Raw genomic sequence first — 23,186 nt, forward strand, 5'->3', positions numbered from 1 at the left:
GAATAAGAATTTTGTTCAATGGTGTAAATGGGGCTGTGTATCGCTCAAAAGTTGAAAAAGCTATTTCAACGTGAACACACTAATAGAAGTTGGAGCCAGTTCGGAATTGGCCAACCAATATCTGGATCGAGTTAGTATTGGAGATTACTCGATGGGGTTATGAGAATTAAACTTAACAGGTTGAAAGGTTCTATGCAACTCGTCCCTTGTCTAAATGAGTTATCGTATTATGGATGATCAACCATTTGGAGTGCTTTACGATTGACCTTTTGTTTTTTTTGTGATCGAGCTTTTGGTCAAAGCACAATTGACGGAAAGGAGACTTACTAAAGACGTCATCAAGGACCTTCTGTTCAACCCTCATCAGAATCTTGCCTCGTAAAGTTGTCGACTTCTTACCTTTTTGGATTTGATGAGATGCTATAAATTTTTGTACCCTTCTCAGTAAAAACCACAATCATTTCATGCTAAGCTATGAAACAAACAGTGATCTTAGGCTTAAAATGGAAGACAAAAATATTGCCCTACATCTTTAGAACCCTTAGTTGATTTCAATGTCACATTCGAAATCAAAGCCCAAATCCTTTTAACGATGTAGATAAGGCAACAAGTGAGCAAAGTTATAGCATTACGGATGGGAAAATTAGTATATTTTATCTAAACTTAGCAAATTCCATAGTTTAATATCACAGGACCAAATCTCATTGATAATTTAACTTCCTTATTTATCTAGATGGGAAGATTAGTGATTAATTACATAAATTGAAAGCTTTTTTATTTTGGTTTTGAAGGAATAGGTAATCCTCGTAGAAACTAAATTTTCCTCGAGGCTTATACGCAATATTTAGGAATATATTCCTTCATCAAAGGGACGACAAAGTTGAAGGCGTTGCAACTTGCCAGCTATATATATATATATAGACTACGTTGTGTATTAGGCACTAAATCCAAAACTAATGACCATGTGAAGCTAAGAAACATGGATAATTTGTGTGTACGAAATTGAAATTCCCACAATACTTCACGAGGGAAGATTTCTGTTTTCCTCTTTATTACCGCTGTGAGTATTTCTTTGATATTATTGTTAAAATTATTACTTAAAAAATACACATCTAAATATATTAATGAGAAGATTACATCAAAGTTTTTTTTTTTTTCTAATTTACAGATGGTTAAGACTGGCATTCAAAAGCGAGACTTTACAACTTTACATCCTGAGTTAAAATTTTTTGGTATGGTTAATATTTTTATTTCAATTATAATACTTTTAAAATAGTTAAATAATCTTTGTAAAGTATTTTAATAATAATAATATTAATATTACAATGATAGTAAGAAGTTTTTGTGATCTCAACCATAACGCAAATTAGATTTGTAAAATCTGAAAGTAAGTTGTTTGATGAAAAGTCTGTGACAGATTAATTCTCTTCTTTTTCATGGCACATGGATGGAAAAATAGCAATATCTATGATCACGTGAGGCCCTTCTCTTGTGAATATACGTAGCTAGAAATTAAAATCAATGACTCATGCATATATATTAACGGAAGGTGCTTATCATTTTGGGTTTGAAGGACTAGAACCCTATAGATATGCAAGATTTATAGGAACCTATTCTATCATCAAAGATAAGACAACTCTATATATATATATACTTTGGACAATGTGAATTTGTGGCACTAAGGCCAAAATTAATCCATGTGAAGCTAACATGGATAATTTGTCTTGATCAGTGTTTGAACATGGGGTAATGCATGTGTATTCCTAAATTCCCAAAATATTCTTATTTGTTTTAAACCCTACTACCATTATTGTAACTTCTTCAACTCTATAAATGTACAACGTCATGAAAGTAGGATTACTGTATACATAAACAATACACTCAAAACTTCTAGGGAGAAAGCTCCATGGCAATTTCTAGATCAAGGCTGAGTTGGGTAGCTTTGGCTGTGTTAGTGGTAGCCGGAATACTGTTTTCCGGTGAACATGCTTCAGCCATAAGCTGTGAGGATGATGTGATAGGGCTTGTTACTAAATGCAAGGAATTTGTTAAAAAAGAAGGACCTATCGTTAAACCATCAGAGGATTGTTGTGCAGTGGTGAAGAAAGCCAACGTTCCATGTGTTTGCTCACTTGTTACCAAGCAAATCGAAGACTTGATCAGCATGGAGAAGGTCTTCTATGTCGCTAAATCATGTGGCAAGAAAGTTTCTCCTGGAACTAAATGTGGAAGTAAGTCATTTGATTTCTTTCAAGTATTTCAACTTTTCTATTATTAGTACTAGCAAGAGTTGAGTGAAGAGGCAAGGCCTTTTGCACTTTCAAGTGAATGGTTTAGGTTTGATTATTGAAACGAAAGGGACAGATCTACAGTGTAAAATTATAATGGGATGCATATAAAATTTCAATTATTTATATTACGGATTCATATAAACTTATCCTACCAAATATATTTGAAACTTTTAATAATCTTATTTTATAGATTAATAGACACTAATGTTTTACATATATATTGTTTCGCAGGTTACACTGTTCCTCGGGCATGAAAGATGGATATTAGACATTATCAAAATGGCATTTGATTGTATTATGTTAAAACTTTGAGTTTTGTCGGTTGATGTCTCTCGTGTTGCACCCAAAAGGCTACAGCTAGCAGCATCAGTAGTTTGCTTTCTCTATTTAATTTCTCAGCATGTTCTTGCAAGTGATTTCCGTATGAAATTAGATGTTTTCGTCTCCACACTGCTGTTTGCTCTCTTCCTTCCTTTTAGAGATTCATCTAATGCTAATTGGATCTATTTTGAAGTTATTATATTTAGAGATTTATGCAAATGAAGACTTCTTGCACGTATCTGGATTTATACATTCGATTAATCTAAATAAATATATAATACTTATTTAAAATTTATAAAAATTTTATTCAATACAGTATGAAATTTTAATTTTTAATTAGTTAGATGTATAAATTACATCAAATCCAAATGTGTGTAAGAATTTACTATTACTATTTATTTTTGAAAGAACAATAGAATTGGAGAAATTGACATTTTACAATTTTAAGCTTGAGAAATGAAATGTAAGGCTTGGGCGTCGATCCCTTTGCGGACAAGTTCGCCCTACTTCTCAACATATTCAGCCCATTAAAAGGAGGCCTTCACGTCAAAACCCACCTTTCTATACAAGAAATTAACCTTGCATTTGCATTGTCAAAATACCATAATGAATTTTTTTTTTCTTTTTCTTTATCGCATAGAGCTGTGATGCATGCCACTAAAAAATAAAGTAAAATATTGGCCCAATACCTACTTATATTTCAATAATATTTGCGGTATAACTCATTAAACACTTAAATAAAAAAACAATTAAGATTTACTAAAAAGAATATAAAATTATCTCATTTATTATTGATTATACTCTGTTGTGCCTTAAATTCCATAGAATAATGAATAAGATATAATTAATAATAACAGAAAATTTTTAACCTATATTTAATTTTCATAATTTTTATAAGTTGATATATTTAATTAAATATATAGAAAATAGCTTTGAAGATGCACGATGTCCAGGTAGCATTATCAGGGACCATTGATGAGATATCGACATGAACATTATGGGCATCAACATTGTAAAAACACTAACAATCTCCACTTACCTATACTGATCCAACCCCACTACCAAGCAACATAAAGCTAACAAATGCCCTTCACCATAATTCCTCATTTATCTGTTCAGATTTCCAATAACTCTTCACATTAATGCTCGTATTATTTCTTTATATATCAACTATCTTCAAAGTTTTCATATAGAAAAAATTAATCAATTATGGCAATATCTAGCTGCAGATCCCAGTGCTGCTTCATATTGGCAATGTTGATACTAGCTGGAATGTCAATTTCCAGAAAATTTTCTGCAGCTCAAAGCTGTGACACAGATGTTGTGTCTCTGGTATTGCAGTGCGAGAAATTTGTAGAAAAATCAGGACCGAAGGTTTCACCATCTCCTGGCTGCTGCGCTGCGGTGAAGAGTGTCGATGTTTCTTGCGTGTGTGCTCTTCTTACCAAGGAAATTCAAGATATGATCAGCATGGACAAGGTGGTCTTTGTGGCAAGATCCTGTGGCAAAAAGGTTTCACCTGGAACAATTTGTGGAAGTAATTGTCTAAAACTCATTGGCTTCTTTGATTTGCATAGTTTATTTCAGAAAGATGTTCAGGCAAAGAGATGCACATACTAATTAATGTTGTTGATCTGTGTGATTCAACAGGCTATACAGTTCCAAAAGCTTGAAGTGCAAGGCTATGAAATTGGATTCTCATATTAACAAGAGATGATCATCATGATATGATCAAATTCCTGGATGTATATTACCTTTCTTCTCCTATCAATAAAATATTATATATCTTCCCCTTCTCCTCAGAAATTTTTAAAAAAGGAGTTTTGTTTTTGTTTTTTTATTATATACACGTCCAAATTAAAATTTTTTAATATGACATTCTCTGTATAAAGACAAATTTATTAATTAATAAATATGAGTTACAAACTATCTTACTTTTCATTAAAAATAATAAAATTTGAATTATAAATTTTTATCATATGTTAAAAAAATAATTTATTATTGGATAATTATAAAAATAAATAAAAAAGAAGAGGGTGTCATTAGCATTCTTCCAAAAACAATGGGTAAAATATTGTAAGCAGTAAAAAAAGAGGGACTTTTTAGCAAAGAAAAAAAGGGGTTCTGGAACACTCTCAACCTCTAGAGTACTCTCCTTCCACTCCCCGTCTCCAATTCGATTATATAAAGCAGAAAGGCAAAAGCGAAGCGATATCCTTCACTTACAATTGCTTCATTTCTGTTCCGAGTTAACTCAGTCCAGGATAAGCGAGTAGCGATGGCGATACTTTCAGATTATCAGGAGGACGAAGAAGAGACGAAACTGAAACCGAATTCAAATCCGTCATCGTCTTCTTCATCTAAAACGTTGTCTTTTAACGCGACGTTCGATCCGAGGAATCCAATAGGGATTGTGGAGAGGATGTTTGATTTTTTGGTGAAGGAGACCGACTTTATGGTTGAAGACACAGCGGAGAAGGAAATCATGGCCGTGGTGAAGTCGGCCAAGGACAAGATTAGGAAAAAGATGGCGGGGGAAAGAGAAAGGGAAGCTTCATTGAGAGGGAATGAGAACAAGAGGCTGAAGGAGGAGAAGAAGCCCGAGGTTAAAGAAGAGAATAAGGTTGAGGTCAAAAAGGAGATGAAGACCGAGGTCAATAAAGAGATAAAGCCAGAGGTCAAGGACGAGCCCATGGAGGTCGAGAAGGAGGAAGAGAGCGGCGCCAGAGGTATAAATTTATTCCGACTATTGTTCATCTCGTTTTTATGTTTATTGATAACTGTAAAGGGAATTAGCTGCGGAGAATATAGGAAGGCTTAAGGAATTTTTTTCCCGCCCCTTTTTTTATCTTATTAGTTGCGAGAACGATGAGAGGTTTTCTTCATTATGTGATTATTGTTTGTTTTGCAAATCCTTGGGGCCTTGAATGATGAGACTTTTAGAGCGGTAGAAGAGCTAGAAACTAGGTTACTGAAAAATGCTACATTTCAGTTTTGGTTAATCTTAGTCAATCTTTAGGTAAGTACTGTGCAATTTAGTTATTAGCGTGCAACGGCAAAGAAAAAGGAAAGGCGCCTGGAGGTTTTTTATTTGGAGAGCGGGGGTGGGGTGAGCCCTCCTTTTTAAATGTTATTGTCCTCTGGTGAACATTGCAATTTAACATCTCAAGTTCATCATCCACAATGGTTGTGTAATCACCTAAAAATTTGAAATCCTGAAATTAAAGAAGGGTGTTAGGATAAAATACATTGGCATCCAATGTCGATGCATGAATATTATTTGAAGAATGAGACGCATTCATTGGCATCTTTCCTTTAGCCTGACCTGAGGCTTCTCAAGTGTTGACTGCAATGAAGTCTAAAAAAGTAAAATTGGAAATAGAAAGACTAATTGAAGAATTGAAGCTCTCTTTGCATCCATCCCTAGGCTTTGGAATTCTTTCCTTCCATTATGCGCTAGATCTAATTTTGTTATTCCACTATTTGCAATTCTGATTTTTTTTATAACATGTCTGGAATGTTGTCCGGTTCCTTAGTTCGTGAAATTTGAATTGTGGGATTTAGGGTTGTGTATATATAAATATTAGTGGTTTCTGCTGACACTAGATTATCCTTTTCTTGGTTACACATGGAATAAACCTTAGTTCTGCGTAAGGGGTTATTATTGGAACTAAGCTTAAAGGGGTCTTGGGGCCTAGGTGCATACCTGAATGAGGAGAGGTGCAAAAAATAAAATGTAATAAAAAATTATAAATAATAATAGTAAATGTAGCTCTATTTAATCAAACTTATTACGAATCCATAAAGCATTGCACAGGGATTAAAAGGACCAGAAGTGTTGAAAATGGAAATATGGTAGTTTTTGTAATCATGAGTATGATGATTTGACGAGACTTTGGGAACTAGTTATGACCAATGGTGCTAATACTAGAAAACTTCCTAATACATCAAATTGGATTATGATAAATTGACAAACTTTGTATGAATAGTAGCTTTTTGTAGCCAATGGAAGTGCTTGCCAAATGTGGAAATAAAGAAGATGCACCTTTCTGGAGACTTGCTTCTAGAATAAGGTGCATAAGTCTAGTGCCTAGAAATGTTGCTCCCCAGAATTAGTACCTAAAATGTAGTTCCCAACCAGTTGGTTCAGAAAGGAAATTATGGCATATTGTGATTACCTATAAGGCAATTGTATCCACCTACTTGGCTGCAGTTTTCATTCTCATCCATTATTCTCACATTAATTGGTTAAGTCCTCTGACCCCCCCCCCCCCCAAGAAAAAAAAAGGTTCAAGTCCTCGAGAAAGAAGATATTTCACTATCAATTATACTTACCTTTTCCGTTGACGTCTAATCAATTGTACTTACCTTTTCCGTTGACGTTATGGACAGTTCCAAATAAAGGTAATGGCCTTGATCTGGAGAAATACTCATGGACACAGACCCTACATGAGGTTAATGTACTTGTCCCAGTCCCTGCTGGTACCAAAGCAAGGTTTGTTGTATGTGACATAAAGAAAAACCATCTAAAAGTTGGACTAAAGGGCCAGCCTCCCACAATTGAGGTAAGATTGAAGTGTTGTTGTGTTTTTTGTTTAAATCATTTTAGTTTGTTTGGATCATTTTCCTTATGTCCAAATACTTGCAGGGAGAGCTTTATAAGCCTGTCAAGGTTGACGATTGCTATTGGAGCATAGGTATGTTAACTGTTACATGCATGAGAATTGCACCTAGAATGTTATTAATTCTCTTTAATATGAAATGGAAATACTGGGCTTCAAGAAATCTTGGAACCTTATGTGGAGGCATCAAAATAGTATTATATTGTTGTTATCTGTGTAGATTTTGTCCTCTGTTCTGTCAAGAGTCATCACAGTAAACGATGCGTTGCTTATTATGTAATGATTTCTATGCTGTTTCCAGAGGACCAAAATACCATATCGATTCTTTTGACGAAGCATGACCAAATGGAATGGTGGAAATGCTTGGTGAAGGGAGAGCCCGAAATTAATACTCAGAAAGTTGAACCAGAAAACAGCAAACTATCTGATCTGGATCCTGAAACACGGCAGACAGTTGAAAAGATGATGGTAAAAATTTGATGCTTTTTACCTTTTTCCTTTGGTTGGAGATATTTCTTTTAAATGGCCCATCTTAATTGATATTCTAGTTCGTTGTTTATTATTCTTGTTAATGGCTCCTGAGGGTTTTCCTCTATTTTATAACAGTTTGATCAGAGACAGAAATCTATGGGTCTCCCAACCAGTGATGAGATGCAGAAGCAGGAGATTCTTAAAAAGTTCATGGCTCAGGTAAAATCGCTAAAGCTGCAGAGCAACTTACACTTGCTGGTTATTAAATTTGCCAGTTTGATAATCTGACATGCATGCATTCGATGTTGCAGCATCCGGAGATGGATTTCTCAAGGGCCAAGATATCGTAGATGGGACGGAGTGTTTAATTTGGTAGTCGGGGATTAAAAGATAGATGGGCGTTTCTGATGATTCTTGTGGAACTGCGAACATTGGGACTTGTAGTAGTTGGAACACTGTTAATAGTTTTTTAGTTGGAAAATTTTTTGGATGGACATGCGTAACTTTCCCAAATTTGGCTCAACATAGCTGCTGTTTTGGTGCCAACTCCTTTGTATTATATGCTGCTTTGTTTTGCCTAAATTGCCATCACTCGCACACCCACCCACCCTCGCTCGCTCGTGGCTGCGGGCGGTTGAGTTGAAAATTTAATATGTAAAATCTAATTTGGCCCGCGAAATTGTAGGTCGTATTCAACGGTATCCAAATTATTTTAGTCCCTTTAAATTCCTGCAAAGGAGTGCGAGACTGAAACAGAAATTATTATTATTGTTGACTATTTTTTTTTTTGACAATCAATCTGTCTTATCTCTTGTTTATTGTCTTCTCACCAAAATATTAGGTTTAAGATTCCGATCGATATCCGTACAAAAGTACGGGTGGAGGTGAATGTTTCACGAGTTCTGTTTGCTCCTAGAACATCAGAATGTTGGCAATGCAGGCCGTGTTGGTGCTCTTGCGTTGTTGTTCTTCGAATGGATAGAGAAGCAAGAAGGTTATGTATGCCTCGAGCTAATGGAATTTATTGGTGATATGAAGCAAAAGGGACTGCTAACGAAAGAGAGTTCGCGCTGACTTGGAGCAACATTAGACGTAGCTGACTTGAGAGTTCAACTAAATTTTATGCCTGAAAATTTATGTCCCTTGTTCCTAACTTGGTTCAATCGGTCTGATGATTTGATAGTAATAAATGTATGATAGAAACCATGAGAGTTTAATACAGAACCTGATGAAACCTCGCATATAGGAGATTCCTTGTTGCAGAGGTGGCTTAGTTAACACTTGGGAAAGCATTAGTAGCTCCGAGATTCTGGTGGGCTCTTTCTCGATCGAGGTGGCAAGTGGTCAGCTGCTACTTGTGGAGTTTCTAGATTTATATTTTAACTGCCCATGACTAAGAGGGTTACCTCGTATGCAAGGGCAAGTTCGAGAAAACAATACACTTCTTGAATAAGGAAAGTCCTCTCAAAACGGTGACGTTGTTCGAACTAGAAGGGAGATAAATGGAGCCACCTCTCCCCTTGCCCCTCTCCGCCCTCCTCGTTGTTGAATTGGCCATGTATGGAAAGGATGGAAGTGAAAATATAGAATCCACAGAGAATTTACTATGGTCAATTACTTAGAGAAAAGATAAAAAAATATATTAGTTAGGGAAAAGAGAGAGCATGGAAGGATGTAAAAATAAAATTGAGTGGAAAAAATATAGTAGAGTGATTCTTATTAACAAAAAATTATTTAGTTTAACTTATAAATCAACTAAATTTACTTATAAATAAATTTAAAAAAAAAAAACTGAAAGTACCGTATTATTTAATTTACCTAGTTAATTTTTTTTAAAAGAAAATGTCACTTAAGATCAATTACAAGTTATACATAAATAAAATATCCTTATTCATGGATCGTTTATATATTTATTTAAAAGGAATTTATTAATGAATAAGAAATTATATTGATCCCACAATTTTTTTAAAATACCGACACTGTTTCCATCATTGGCCACCACAACTCTAAATCTCATCTCTTTTCTCGTTTTTAACAAAATTATTTTTAAGTATTTTTAAAATTAAATATTTAAATTATCTTTATCTTTTAAGTCGCTCAATAAATAATTAACTACTTATTTTTAATTAATTTATGTATTACAAAATATATTTTAAGTTAAAGCAGCAAATCAAACATTTTCTAAATTTTTTTTCCTCTAAATTATAAAAGATGGTAAGGAAATAATGAATGTAGCGAAAGCGGCATCCTCCATTGAAACGAGTCTTCACAATGTGCAGAATATTATTATAATTTAAAATTAATAGAAAAAAAAAAACCGTTATCTATCTTTCCTCTCCGTTCAATTTCTCTTGTCCAGCCAAAAAGTATAATAAAATATTATTTTCTTTTTCAATTTGCGCACCTACCATTTTTTCTTCCTATTTAATTTTAATTAAAACTTAAATTTCAAAAATTCACAAACTTAAAATAATTTCAACGTCAATGTATTACTTATTTTCTGCCATAAAATAGACCAGTAATTATTCTTATACGAATTAAAAATATTTAATTAATATATTTAAAATAATAAATTTATATTACATTTTTAATATATACTTTATTTTTATTACTTAATTGCTAAAATTATTTTTAAAATTAATAAATTTACAAATGCAAAGTGATATAATGAAACACTAATAATTAAATTAATTATAATTAAAAATTGGACTTAATATAAAATAGTTGAATAATTCAATTTACAATTATAATAATTTGAATTAAAATAAATATATATATATATATATAATTCAGCTAATAAACTTTTATTAAATAGAACTTTGAATAGTTGACGACTAATTAAGTTGATTTACAATTATAAATTTAATGGAATCGATTACATATACATAGTTGGATCCGGTTTGAACTTCAACCCCATCCACCCAACGCTTATTGCCAACCCAAAAAAATTGGTGGCACAGGTGCCGTCCAAGCTAATGTCATGAAGGCATTTGTAAAATTGGCTGGAATGGGTGGTGGGTCCCCCACCATTGTAATAATGAACTGAAAGGACCCAAACGACAAAAAAACCTAGGAGTGAGAAACAACAATGCACTTGAAGATCGACACGTGCTTATACCGCCACAGAAATCCCTCCCACAGGCCCTTTTCCATTAAAAGCGATAATGGACTTGCTTGCGCCAGTGCCACCACGTTCAGGCCACAGGCTTCTTTTGTCCTTGTCCTGTTATAAGGCAGCTCCTTTCGCTTAATGGCTTCGGAAAAATTAGCGGCTCCTTTCTTTCCAGAACCTGGACCTTTTGCCAGACAACCAGGCACTGCCATTATTAGTCCTGGCCATCGTCGGTTTTGGTTCGAATCTGATAGACTTTATAATTTGAATCAGTTTTAGTTCAATAAAGACAATGGTTCGAAATAATTTAAGTTCAGTTTCTTTAGTTCAATAAATTTAGATTTCATCGATTCGATTCCCTATTTGAATTGAACCGCAGCCACTTACATACTAATACTGAATCTTCTAGCACTCAAGTAAACGTTTCTGAAATAAAGTTTGTTAAAATGGAATAAAATCTAAAAATATTGTATAAGATAACAAAAAATTTAATTAATACCAGATGTAATGGCTATTTGAAGAAGTTAATCAAAGAGTGATATTCTGTGAAAAGTAGAAATGCCTGATCTGATTTTTACTATAATTTTTCAATGTTATTGCCCTAATTAACAATATCTCGTGATCTGTTGCATATTATTATCCAAATAATTACCACTAATCATTTACAAGCTCTTAAATTAAATAATAAATCAAGAGAACCAACCGTACAGGAAATCATGGACAGAAATCAAATCAGGAATAATTCTTTTAACTAATATTTAAAATTAACATCACATCAAATCATTTTCATGTCCCTCTACTTGAAGTAATTAATAAAGAATTACAAATGGGCACCACTTGATCATCACACTTATTCTTTACTATATCTTATGCTTCCATAACTGGAATCAGGCTGCTCATTTCTTAATTATTTCCTTCTACATACAGCTGCTTTCAACTTCCAATTTATGTTATTATTTTATATTTGAAAATGACCCTTTTTTTCCTTCTTTCTATGTATATGCATATTCCAGAATTACAGAACAATCAACATACTGTTTGTGGAGAGTAGCACTATGGCTTGGCTCTCAAAGACTGTTATGTGATTGCTAGCAGCTGCTGAATTCTAGAAGTTGTTCATCTTTATAACAATGTCAGCTTCTGGTGAAGCTAATTTCCATGAAAGGTAATGAACATGTGCAAGCACTCAGCTTCTTTTGGTAATTATTCACATAAATTCTAAGTCCTTGTCCTCTAGTTTCAGTAGTTAATTTGCTTTTATACATATCCATGCATGAAGTGGAAGATGATCAGTTCCTTTCATACTGTTCAATTTCACTCTCACCCATTTTTCTAAAAAAATTAATGTCTAAATATATATTCTCAATCACATTTGTTTTTTTAGTAATTGAAATAAAAATTAAGTTGTTTTAGTAATTTGTTTTGATATTAATAAAATGAACTGTTTGTAAATAAAATTTAATTTTAATTCAATTGATTGAGAATGTATATTATTGTGAGTTTTAATTGTTGATCATGGTTAATCATTTGAAAACAAAAATTCTGCAAAATTTTTAATAATAATAATAATAATTTAAGAAACAACATGTGTGGATACAATGAATGAGATGCGAAGCCAAAGCAAAGGCCTTTTTCATTACAAGTGTAATGTATTATACAAATTGTGAAGTTTTTCCAATTTGAAGCACTTATGTGTTTATTATAAGATGTCAAAATCAGAGTGTCCTACTTCACTACAACATGCTAATATGGACATTTCCAACATTACATGCCTTCCCCTTCCCCTTCCCCTTCCCCACACACAATTATTTTATTCACCTCAACCTCCATACCTTATGTGATTTTAATAATTATTGAATTGAAATTTCTTAATCATTTTTAAAAAGTCGACTTCACTATCTACAAGGATGGGTTAAGTGTTATGAGTAATAATTATAAGTGTAGGCGAGTGTTATGAGTAATATAAAATAATTTGAGTCTTTAAAGGTGTATATTTTAAAATTTAGTTTATTATGGTAGAATAAAGTTAATTAATTATTATTATTTTATAATATAGAAATGTTAACCAATGGATAAAAAATTTGATATTTAATGAGATTCTGAAAATCTTATAGTAACTATGTAATGGTGAGGTTGAATTCAATATGAGTGAGATTTAAATGTTTAATCACTAACGGCTTACAAAATAATAACATGTGGCATCAAGTACTCTTTTATTCAATTAAATTGGTAGAATGTGAATCATGAATACATCATCATCGTTATTATATATAAAAAAAAAAATAATTTTTGGAAATGGGGAAATTTGATATATAAGGAAAATGGGTATTGCAAGAGAAAAATTGTGGTAATTATAAAAAATAAGATTGGGTATGGGAAGCAAACAAAAGTATATAGAATGATAAAACATAAATGTGAAGGGTCAAATCAAACAACTTTGTTGCTCCACTAACTCCATTTTCTCTCTTTCATTGGGCAGTCAATCTAATCTACTAATCTATCACCCTTCCTTCCCATTTCTGAATTTTTTGAATAGCAGAACCTATCGATGTCGACAAATTCTTGATGGACTCCATCCTGTCCTTCTTTTTCCTTCTTTTTAACTGTTATTTTTTATATTATAAAACTATAGAATTTAATTAATATTAATTAATAAATAAAAAATTTTATTTTTATAAATATAATAAAATTTGCAATATTTTCAATAATTTTTTAATAAATATTCATTCTATTTCGAAAAAACGAATATCGATAGAATAATGAGTCTGTTTTATAATAAAAAAATTTATTATGTTGCATAAGATTGTAGTTAAGATTAGAAGTAAAAACTGTGTGATAAAATTAAAGGCACTAAACAACTAGGAATCTTGATTATGAGTTTAGATAATCTAATTAAACATCAAAATCAATAATTATAAAGAGAGTAATTAATTGCAAGTGAACACAGATGAGGAACAGTGGTGAATATCAAAGAAAGAAAGAACGGACATGAGTGGAATTTTACTTTTTGTCAATGTCAACTACTTAATTAGGAGGCAGTCACACTCTCACAACACACATCATTTCAATTTTTCATTAATATATTTTTAAAACCCAAAAGAATCCAAAAAGTGCCTTCAAGAATGGGGCCATGCCCTCTGGCATTGGCAGTAAGAAGGGGACAATAGCATTTTCCAATTCATTTCCCTCTTTAAAAAAAAAAAAAAAAAAAAAAGCACTAATGTGGCAATTCTCTACAGCTGTTTTTCTTTCATCTCCCATCCCTTTCATTTTCTATTTCTTGTCCAACTCTCTTCCAATTTCCTACTAAGTATTAACTACCTCCTTATTCAAAATTATATTGTTAATATTTTATTTTAAATGAAAATCTTATGATTTCAGAAATAAATCTTATAAGCTATTGAATTAGTACTCATTGATATTAGTTAATTTTATAATTAAATAAGTCTATTTAAAATGAACGAATGCTTTTTGATTTAAAAAGAAAACAAAAGTGTTGGAGAAAGAAAAGGAATGGGAATGGGAATGGGAATGGGACTATATGCAAAGCTTGCAGGAAAATGACTTCACCACCTCCATTTGCATTTTCTGTATGCAATTAGTAATCCCTATTAGTGATATATTTTAATTAGTAAATCTCCACTTGCATTTTCTTTATTTTTAGTTAATTGAAATTAATTTTATTTATAACCATCTAAGGAATAATAATTTTAAATATAAAAAAATAATAACCTCTATTAGCACAATATTTTAATTTTCTTCGTTTATTGTTTATTTTTTAGAGTTATTTCGATAATAATAAAAAATAAAAAAAGACTATATTCCTTGTGATGCTTAATGAAAATCTCCTGCTGCCTCTAATCCCTCAAACGTGCCAAAATAGAAACATTACCCCACTCACTAATGTGGTAAAGCACTGAGCCAATTACGGCTACCACGTGTTGGATATGCATTACAACACATGTAATTGCATTATTGGACTGAACTGGTTTTCATGACATGGACAAACGATTGAACTTTGTCTGCATGTATATTTTCCAAAAAACAAAAAAACAAATTATTTTATTATAAGAATTTTCCCCTTTTTCTTTTTTCCAGATGGGGGAATTTTAAGGTTTTCTTTCTGCACTTTTTTTTTTTTTTTTTTTGGTACTGGACCGTTGCCATCTCAAAGTGGACATTCTTCCCAACTCATTTATTGATAATATTATTTTAAATAAAAAATAATAAGGGGCATTTTGGGTTGAAATTCTTTTGCACCTTTTCTCACTTTACAGCCCAAACTTTTCCTCCCATTAAATTTTCTTCTACACTATAAATATATGGGACCTCAATTATAATTATATCACATTTTAAATTTTGCATTAATGCTTCTCTCTCTCTCTCTTTTGATTTTAAGCCATTAAATTCAATATTATTTATTTTTAAATTATTAAAAAGAACCAATCATGGAATTAGTCCAATGCCTGTCAGTCTATAATTGGATAAAAAACATGAAGATTTATGATGTTTCATTTATTGTACAACCCTCAATCCTTGGCTTTTATGCTTTGAGTTAGACACAATGACAAAAGTAATGTAATAAAAATATTAATTAATATAAAAATCAAATCAAATCAAATTGCAATGTAGAGGAATAGCTCTCACTACATTCAAAGAGAATTTGAATAATTTTTGACAAATTGAAACACACAGTCTCTCTGTTTCTCTCTTTTACAGCTAATATTTTAATTTATTTTTCTTACAGAAAAAAAATATATATATATGATTTTTGGTTTGTGGCTTATCTCCCATGTCGAATTTTGTGAGAAGATTTAAACACGGGTAGGGGACCCTACAATCAGTAACCTCATGTCATTTTGAGATAATTAGTAGGGCTGATTTAATATATAACATTTGATTGGATATAATATCACTGTCAATAGGATCAGTCTAATACTCCATTAGAGCTCTGAAGACTGATGAGAAGTCACTTTCCTTTTACCTACATTGAAATATATTATCAGTTCATACGGACTCTAATCTATAAAAATTTAATTTCATTAATTCTAAATTTTTTATTTATATTTAATGAATGTAATGGTTGAATTTTTCAATAAAAATATTATTTTAGTTAAGTATTCAATTTGATTTATGAAGAGAGAAAAATAATTTAATCTAATTAGGGCTTGGAAATTTTTACTTTCATATTATAGTAGATATTTCAATGCTAGAGTCTAAATATATTAACTTATAATAAAATTAAAATTAAACTATATTTTAGAAAATCATATTTGATGAAGTCGAGCCAAGTTGCATGACTTTTTTTTTAAAAAAACAAACACATAATTGAACTTATTAGGAATTTTTTTTCAAAAAATTAAATAAAAAACAGTTAATTAAATAGCGTTTGTCATTTTTTTCTAGAAATTCCAACATTTAATTATAACACCAAGGATATATTATTATATTGAAATAATTTGCAAATCTTATTCAAGTAATAATAATTATTTGTTAAATTAAGTAGCAGGTGGTGGGGTATGAAAATCTGGCAGAAGAAGGATTAGTGGACACTATATTACAGGCTTATTACTAAAACTGCAAATTTTATTCAATGTATGGATTTATTTTTACCTTAAAGAAAAATAAAACAATAGATTTTCAGGTCTTAATCAGAATTAATTAAAAACTGAAATAATCTTTGATATGACTTGAAAAAAAAAAGATTAGATTTTATGTCAAAGTTAAATCAATCCCACATTTATTATTAATCATCACTTGCAACGTGTTCATTTTATGTTTAATCTCTTATATAATCATCTTATAATTAATTTAAAATTTAATAATTAAATATTACTCTTTCCGTCTGCCTATATTATTTTTTTATATATATTAAAAATATGATATTTTTTTACTATTCAATTATACTAATTTTAAAAATATTAAATTTTATTAAATATTTAAAAATATTATAAATAAATATCTTATAAAAAAAAATCCCAGACTTAATTTATTATAATTAATCCTAATCAATAAACGGAGAGCTGGATCATCCACCCAAAGACCTCCTATCAATGCAATCCGTGTGAAGGCTAACAACTCAAACTTGTATTCTCACTAAATTTCACTCAAGAACAACCAAACTAAGCACTCTACCAAGAAGGAATAAAACATATATTCATGGTTTAAAAAAATGCAAAATCGTGCATTAGTCTTTTTTTCGATAATATCAAGACTATCTCATCGACATTCTAATAAAAAAGAAAATAAAATTCTAATAATTTCAATTTTTATTAGATAAAAAATTATTTACTAACTTAAATTTATACGATCGTGATCAAAATCAAAACATCAATTATATATACTATTTATGATGGTGAGGAAAATTAAGTTTCCTCCTTTATTTTGAAATATCTAGATTGATATCAACTTTTTTTTAAGAATAGAAAAAACAAACCAATAGAAAAGAAAGAACTTTCGCCCACTCATTTTTATGTATATTATTAACAACTATTTTTTCTTATTAAAGACTGGAAAATATAATTAAAAAAAAAAAAAAAAAAAGGATGAAGATTTCGTGCTGCAAGCACTAGCTTCTTTATACGTGGGATAAAAGTTGACTTTTGGTTGCTTGAGGGATCGAAAGTTGACTTATGAGATTCCACAAGGTGAAACCCTATATCCGTTGTTAGTCTATTGAGAGAATTATGCTACATTTGTAGCAGATTCAATCATACGCAGCCGAGAATTGGAATCTAATTGGTGCGAGTTTTAATAAAATATTGAATTATTCCATATATTTTACAAAAATAAATTTATAATTATCTTTTTAATAAAATATCTACTTACACTGTTATATATCACTGATTTATTATTAAAATTAATAAAATATATTTTTTAATACATATTAAATAAATATAGATAATTAAGTTAATAAAAAAATTTACTCATTACTTGACAAGGTTTTTCTTTTATATAAATGAATTTATTTAACAAAAAATATATCTTAAATTTAAATTTTTGTGAATTCATTTAAGAATTATCTTTAAATACTTGGTTAGATGAAATTTCATAAAATTTATACTAAAATGGTACTTCAAGCCATTAAAAAATTAATTTTTAATAAAAATAAAATGTCCTTCCCAAAAAAAAATATTAAATGAAAAAATGTCCGAAACTCTCATAAATCAAGAGATTAAGAACGTTTGAAATCTAATGAACATTATCAATCCATTATTTATTATTTTTATAAAAGTATTAAATTTAATTTTTAATTAATATATTTAGAAAATAACTGAGCATACCTAAATCCTCGAGAGAAACGCGTGGGACCGGCACTGACAATTTGATAGAATGGTGAATGAGTGATGATCACTGTCCAAACCACAAACACACACAGATTTAGCTTGGTGCATCTTAACTTTTCAAATTGCAATATTATATTAATAATAATACTAATAAATAAATAAAAATATCTTAAACTTCAACAAAAAAATATAATTATATAATTTTAAAAAAGCCAAAAAAAAAAATAAAAAGTGTGCCTGATAGTAGTAGACATGGGAAATTCCTTATTATTATTCTTATTAAGAAATATATATTACGTCATCTTCATTATTTTTTTAAAAATAAATGATTTAATACCCTTAATATATATATATAAATTCTTTCCTCTCATGCCTTAAGCCCCTAAATCAAATCAATTGGAAGCCCAACACTTGAGCAATTTCCTCGGTCTCCTCTGCTCTCTGTTTCTCTCTCTTTTCTGCATTTTGGCTCTTCTGCTTAGTGTGTCTTTTTTGCTTGTGCTCTGTTTTTCCAAGAGGTGATTTCTCTTTGCTCTCTGCTTCTCAAAAACAGATTGAGTGCAAACTTTACAGAATGTATGCAGATACTGGTCTCCTGCTTCCCTATATACAGAATTTCTCTCAAGATTTTCAGCAACTTGAAGAGTACTGCAATTATCAGAAGACCATTGCATCAATGGTACTCTTTTTATTTTTTTATTTTTTTATTAATATTTGCATGCACATACATACTTTTCTCTTTGTTAATTTCAGTGATCCGCATTCATTTTAATGGCTATTGATGTGGGTTTTAGCTATTGTTACTGCGACTTCACTCTCTGTTTGGTTTACGAGAAAAATGGGGTAGAGCGACAGAAAATGTCTCTATGTCCCTACGAAATCCAATTCAAAATGCTTTTTCTTTCTTTGATTAATTTTTTTGGTGCGAGTCCGATTTCCGATCTTCAGGATCTAAATTTTCTTACTCTTGATTTTGTTTATTTATTTATTCACTTTGCTTTGCTCCCTCTGTTTGGTTGATGAGAAACTGGTGGAAAAGTCTAAATTTGGAAGCTTTATGTTTTACTTGATTAGGTTTTCTTTAGTTTTCCTTTATTTGTTTATTTACTTTCTCAACATTATTGAGAAACAAATAGGTCTAAAATGGAAACAATAGATGCTATCTTTACATTATTGGATCTTGGAATAGAGAAGAATAAAAAGGAAAATGATTGTAATGTACAAGTTCCATGTTCTTTTAGCATTCTTCTATTTCCTCCAATTGTGTGATGCGAACCAGTATTTTTTTTTTTTCTTTTCTATTATTTGATTATCTTGGAACCCACTAGCAGGCTGATAAGAGAAGAAACAGTCCTTGTTTATTTTTGGGGGGGCATAAAGAAGGAAAAAGTAGGGAAAGCAAAACAGGGAAAGTATTCTCCACTTCTATTTATGTTTTTTTTTTCCTAAAACCTTTTTCTTTTCCCCTCCACCTTCTCTCTCTCTCTCTTCAGTATGGAACTAAACTAGGGAAAATGAAAAAAATAATAATAATAAAATTACCCTCCAAAAGTTTGCTGTATATCTCTGCTTTTTTTAAAAGCGGGTGATTTTTGTGCAAAATGAGATTATCCTCCTTAACCCTTTATGCATCTTAGATTGGCTAGGTTCAAGGAACTTGGTTCCAAATATATGGGATCTTGCATTTTTCTCAAAGGTCTTTCAGTTCAATTTGTTTGTTTTTTTATCTTGCTTGATCAAATTCTTGATTGGACTTTGGTAAAATAGGTTTTGCGTCATATATGATTCTCTTGATTCCAGATTTGAACTTAAAAGTTATTTAAATAAGCAAAAAGGTACATCTTAGAAGTTAAATTGGGAAATTGAAATGTTGTGAGTTTCACTTGTCTTGAGTTTAACAGCCTGTGAGATGTTTCAACTTTAACATATGCTTGATACTTTGATAGTTCATCCAAGTAACTTCATCTTTTGTATTCCAATTAAAGACAATGATTAGATGCCACTGGGGCATTAAAGTGGGTTGATGCTACTGGAGTATTAAAGTGGGTTCCTTTTTATATTTGCAGCTTCCAGATCAGTACAGTTGTGTCTGATCGCTTTCTGTCCTCTAGATATATGTTCTCAAATAGCACTTGTTATGGAATTTGACTGCTCACCTTTTTAGAAATCTTATATTATACTGATGCTAACATAATTGATGAAGTTCTAATAATGTTTACTTCATACTCTCTCATGTTGCATAATTTGTTGGTTTCTTTCTTGTTTAATGTAGAGCAACATAAATCAGACCTCTACCATATCAGAATATGACCTGGGAGGAGAAGGGGATCTCTTCAAAGCTCCAGAACCAATAATTGAGGAGCCACTTTTGGGCCTTGATCCCATGACTGCAGCTATTTCAATGATCACCTGTGGAGAAGATGTCATCTCGTCACAAGGACTAAAGGTGGCGGATATTGAATCAATTGAAACTGAACAGCTGCTGAGTGAGGTTTTCTATGAGTGCAAGAAGGACCTCATGGAAAAAGCAGCCATAGAAACACCAACCTTAGATATTCTGGATATCAAAATTCCCATCATGCAGAATGATGAAATCCAGGTTCAAGAGAACAACTTCCTGCCTGATGCGCCCTTGCCAAAAAGTATCAGCTCAGGATGCTTGAATTCAATGGACTGTGTGCAAGGGGCTGCAGTGAAGCCGAATTTTCTGGAATTTTCTGGAGTGGATCTTGGAACTGCTTACGGGATGAGAAGGGCATATAGCGAGGGAGATATAAAGGTCAGACTGAAACACTTTTCTCTTGCTTTGCAGTTCTGCTACAACTCTTCTTCCTTAATTCATCTACATATTTCGATTATAGGATTTTCTAGTGCATTATTTTGGTTTTCCCCTTTTATTAGAGTCTCTTTAGATGGGAACATGTGTAGGGTATAGACATTTACATGTCAGAATCAATAGCGCAGCTGTTCTTTATTCTGTAGGTGCACATGGATTGGTACCTTTGTCGTGTCTTCTAACATATTTTTGAAGAACTGCAACACACTTAGCCATACTGCTATAAGTTAATGCTGCTGCCCTGCCATAGATTTCTTAAAGGACTTATAAAATAGCTTTTTTCCTTTCTTTAAAAAAAAATTGTATCCATTATAGACACCTTCCATTGTGCCTCGCATTGTTATTTTTGGAACATGATTAACCCTTGATAGACCTTTGTGTTGAGAGGATAGTTGACACTTTCCTCCTCCTTCTGCTACTTAAAATGTATACTACAGTAAAAAACAAATTGTCATTTCTTATGAAATGATTGTCTGTTGCTTTTGTTTTCATTTCTATTTTGTTTCACTTTTATCATTTGTCTGGCATAACCCACCAGATTCTAGCCGATTATTTCTATGCGATTGAACACCAAGCTTGAATGGCTTTGTGATGAAGTCATTTCCAAAGGATGGGGCTGAATCATTGATAATGGGTTCTTTTGACAGACTCTTGGTAATGGAAACATGGGCCTAATGCATTCTCCCCTTGATCAGCCATTCATTATCAGCAGCTGTACTGCTGAAGACCGTAGGGAAAAGCTCTCCAGGTACAGGAATAAGAAGACAAAGAGGAATTTTGGCAGGAAAATCAAGGTAACCAAACAAAGAATAATCTCGACAGATTTATTTATTTATTCCTTCAAAACTTAAATCACTAGTCATTTATTACTCTTTTATCTTAAAATATAAAAGTTAGATATTAGAACATTTACTTCTTCAGCTTTACAAGGAGAGATGTGTGAAATCCTTATTCTTTTCTTAGTAGCTTTCCACATTACAAATTCAACTCATCATGTATGTCTGTTTCAGTATGCTTGCAGGAAGGCTCTAGCAGACAGTCAACCAAGGATCCGAGGAAGGTTTGCAAAGACTGAAGACTGTGATGTTTCCAAGAAGCAATAGCTTTTAACTAATCCAGGAAGAAAAGAAATAGTCGAGTAACATAAGGCTGGAAAATATGCAAGCTAAACAAGTATTGTAAAATAAACCAACCCCACCCCCAAGCTCCTGCTAAGAAGTTGCTATTATCGCTATAATAACCTTCTTAGTCGACCACAATGGCCAAGTAGAGTTGTAAATAGGGCTGTCTGGAATAAAAAGAGCGAGCAGAAATCAGAAAATTTGTACTTGTTAATATATGTTATATGAATATGGCATTGCTTGTAGTTTCTCTAGTTTGTGTGTGTGAGAAATGGCCATCCCTTCTGTTCATGGCACCTTTCTTTTATGAAATGGAAACGTTTACTCTGAGTTGTTTCTGTGACTGAGGAACATATAAATACCGACTCATGTAATTAATATTCCTGCTAATGCAGCTTTTAATTTTATCTTGTTCCTTGTATCATTAGTCTCTTAATTAAGTAAACAAGTACGGACTTGGGGAAAGCTGGTATTTTAGGTTTGTCAACTAATGATTTGTGGGAAACGGAGAAACGTAATCCCATAACAATGATTGTTTCAGTTTCTTGGAGTGCGAATGATGTAGTTGCCTAAATCGCTGTCGAGATGCCAGATTAACGATGACTCCCAAACAAAACGCAAACTTTAAAACCACTCATTTATTAACCTGAAATAGACAGGAAGACAACTCTGATCTCTGCCTTGTCCTTGGTTCCGACAGGTGTTGGGCCACGTGGCATCCCCGAGTTTCATTTCCAATCTCCTTGGATTATACCAAGGATATTGACTGTGCATGGGATTCTTGTTTATATGATTGCTTGTAAAGGGATTGCTATCTGACGAGGCCTACCCAATCTTTTAGCAGAAACAGCTATTCCTACTTCCTGGCAAATCTGTATCAGGATTTAATATTAATACATACGAAACTGCACTGCTCATTCAAGATTTTCCCCCTTCAAAGCTGCAGAAAGTCTAGCTTCATCGGTGAAACTTCAGCCTCGCCTTCCACAGTCGCCGGCTTCACAGCTACCAAACTCGATAGTTTACCGGGTCCGGTTGGAAAATTAACAAATGGAATAACCCTTCTTTGGTAATCTTTATTCAATGACCGTTTTGTCCCTAGGTCACCCTCTCTATCATCTTCCTC

The 23,186-nt window shown here is 31.9% G+C and overlaps 4 protein-coding genes across 6 annotated transcripts; all 4 read left to right on the forward strand.

Annotated features, from left to right (window-relative positions):
* The first annotated feature begins 1,850 nt into the window (after positions 1–1,850).
* LOC110600409 lies at positions 1,851–2,739 on the forward strand. The gene is made up of 2 exons (XM_021737257.2): positions 1,851–2,231; positions 2,523–2,739. The coding sequence occupies exons 1-2, from the start codon at positions 1,907–1,909 to the stop codon at positions 2,543–2,545; spliced, it is 348 nt and encodes a 115-aa protein (XP_021592949.1). The 5' UTR covers positions 1,851–1,906; the 3' UTR covers positions 2,546–2,739.
* A 202-nt stretch (positions 2,740–2,941) lies between these two features.
* Positions 2,942–4,408, forward strand: LOC110630654. Its single transcript, XM_021778170.2, has 2 exons — positions 2,942–4,149; positions 4,263–4,408. Exons 1-2 carry the CDS (start codon positions 3,822–3,824, stop codon positions 4,283–4,285), a joined length of 351 nt encoding a protein of 116 aa, XP_021633862.1. The 5' UTR covers positions 2,942–3,821; the 3' UTR covers positions 4,286–4,408.
* A 377-nt stretch (positions 4,409–4,785) lies between these two features.
* LOC110630628 (protein BOBBER 1) lies at positions 4,786–8,251 on the forward strand. The gene is made up of 6 exons (XM_021778140.2): positions 4,786–5,341; positions 7,005–7,177; positions 7,261–7,309; positions 7,536–7,702; positions 7,841–7,924; positions 8,017–8,251. Exons 1-6 carry the CDS (start codon positions 4,891–4,893, stop codon positions 8,053–8,055), a joined length of 963 nt encoding a protein of 320 aa, XP_021633832.1. The 5' UTR covers positions 4,786–4,890; the 3' UTR covers positions 8,056–8,251.
* Positions 8,252–18,470: 10,219 nt separating this feature from the next.
* Positions 18,471–22,390, forward strand: LOC110630687 (zinc finger protein CO3). 3 transcript variants are annotated; one of them, XM_021778230.2, is made up of 4 exons: positions 18,471–18,782; positions 20,376–20,882; positions 21,635–21,733; positions 21,950–22,390. In XM_021778230.2, exons 1-4 carry the CDS (start codon positions 18,678–18,680, stop codon positions 22,040–22,042), a joined length of 804 nt encoding a protein of 267 aa, XP_021633922.1. In that variant the 5' UTR covers positions 18,471–18,677; the 3' UTR covers positions 22,043–22,390. The 3 variants fall into 3 exon arrangements, with proteins under 3 accessions (XP_021633922.1, XP_021633923.1, XP_021633924.1); XM_021778231.2 differs by having other exon boundaries at positions 18,472–18,782; positions 21,587–21,733; XM_021778232.2 differs by lacking the exon at positions 18,471–18,782 and adding an exon at positions 19,655–19,799 and having other exon boundaries at positions 21,587–21,733.
* Positions 22,391–23,186: the final 796 nt, after the last annotated feature.

This window comes from Manihot esculenta, chromosome 14 (genome assembly GCF_001659605.2).
Source record: "Manihot esculenta cultivar AM560-2 chromosome 14, M.esculenta_v8, whole genome shotgun sequence".
In the NCBI taxonomy this organism is placed as follows: Eukaryota; Viridiplantae; Streptophyta; class Magnoliopsida; order Malpighiales; family Euphorbiaceae; genus Manihot; species Manihot esculenta.

Coding starts and splice junctions, on each gene's coding strand:
- LOC110600409 (XM_021737257.2), top strand. CDS start 1,907: ATGGCAATTTCTAGATCAAGGCTGAGTTGGGTAGCTTTGGCTGTGTTA. Junction 2,232..2,522: donor TCCTGGAACTAAATGTGGAA/GTAAGTCATTTG, acceptor ATTGTTTCGCAG/GTTACACTGTTCCTCGGGCA.
- LOC110630654 (XM_021778170.2), top strand. CDS start 3,822: ATGGCAATATCTAGCTGCAGATCCCAGTGCTGCTTCATATTGGCAATG. Junction 4,150..4,262: donor ACCTGGAACAATTTGTGGAA/GTAATTGTCTAA, acceptor GTGATTCAACAG/GCTATACAGTTCCAAAAGCT.
- LOC110630628 (XM_021778140.2), top strand. CDS start 4,891: ATGGCGATACTTTCAGATTATCAGGAGGACGAAGAAGAGACGAAACTG. Junction 5,342..7,004: donor GGAAGAGAGCGGCGCCAGAG/GTATAAATTTAT, acceptor CGTTATGGACAG/TTCCAAATAAAGGTAATGGC. Junction 7,178..7,260: donor GCCAGCCTCCCACAATTGAG/GTAAGATTGAAG, acceptor AAATACTTGCAG/GGAGAGCTTTATAAGCCTGT.
- LOC110630687 (XM_021778231.2), top strand. CDS start 18,678: ATGTATGCAGATACTGGTCTCCTGCTTCCCTATATACAGAATTTCTCT. Junction 18,783..20,375: donor AGAAGACCATTGCATCAATG/GTACTCTTTTTA, acceptor TGTTTAATGTAG/AGCAACATAAATCAGACCTC. Junction 21,734..21,949: donor ATTTTGGCAGGAAAATCAAG/GTAACCAAACAA, acceptor TGTCTGTTTCAG/TATGCTTGCAGGAAGGCTCT.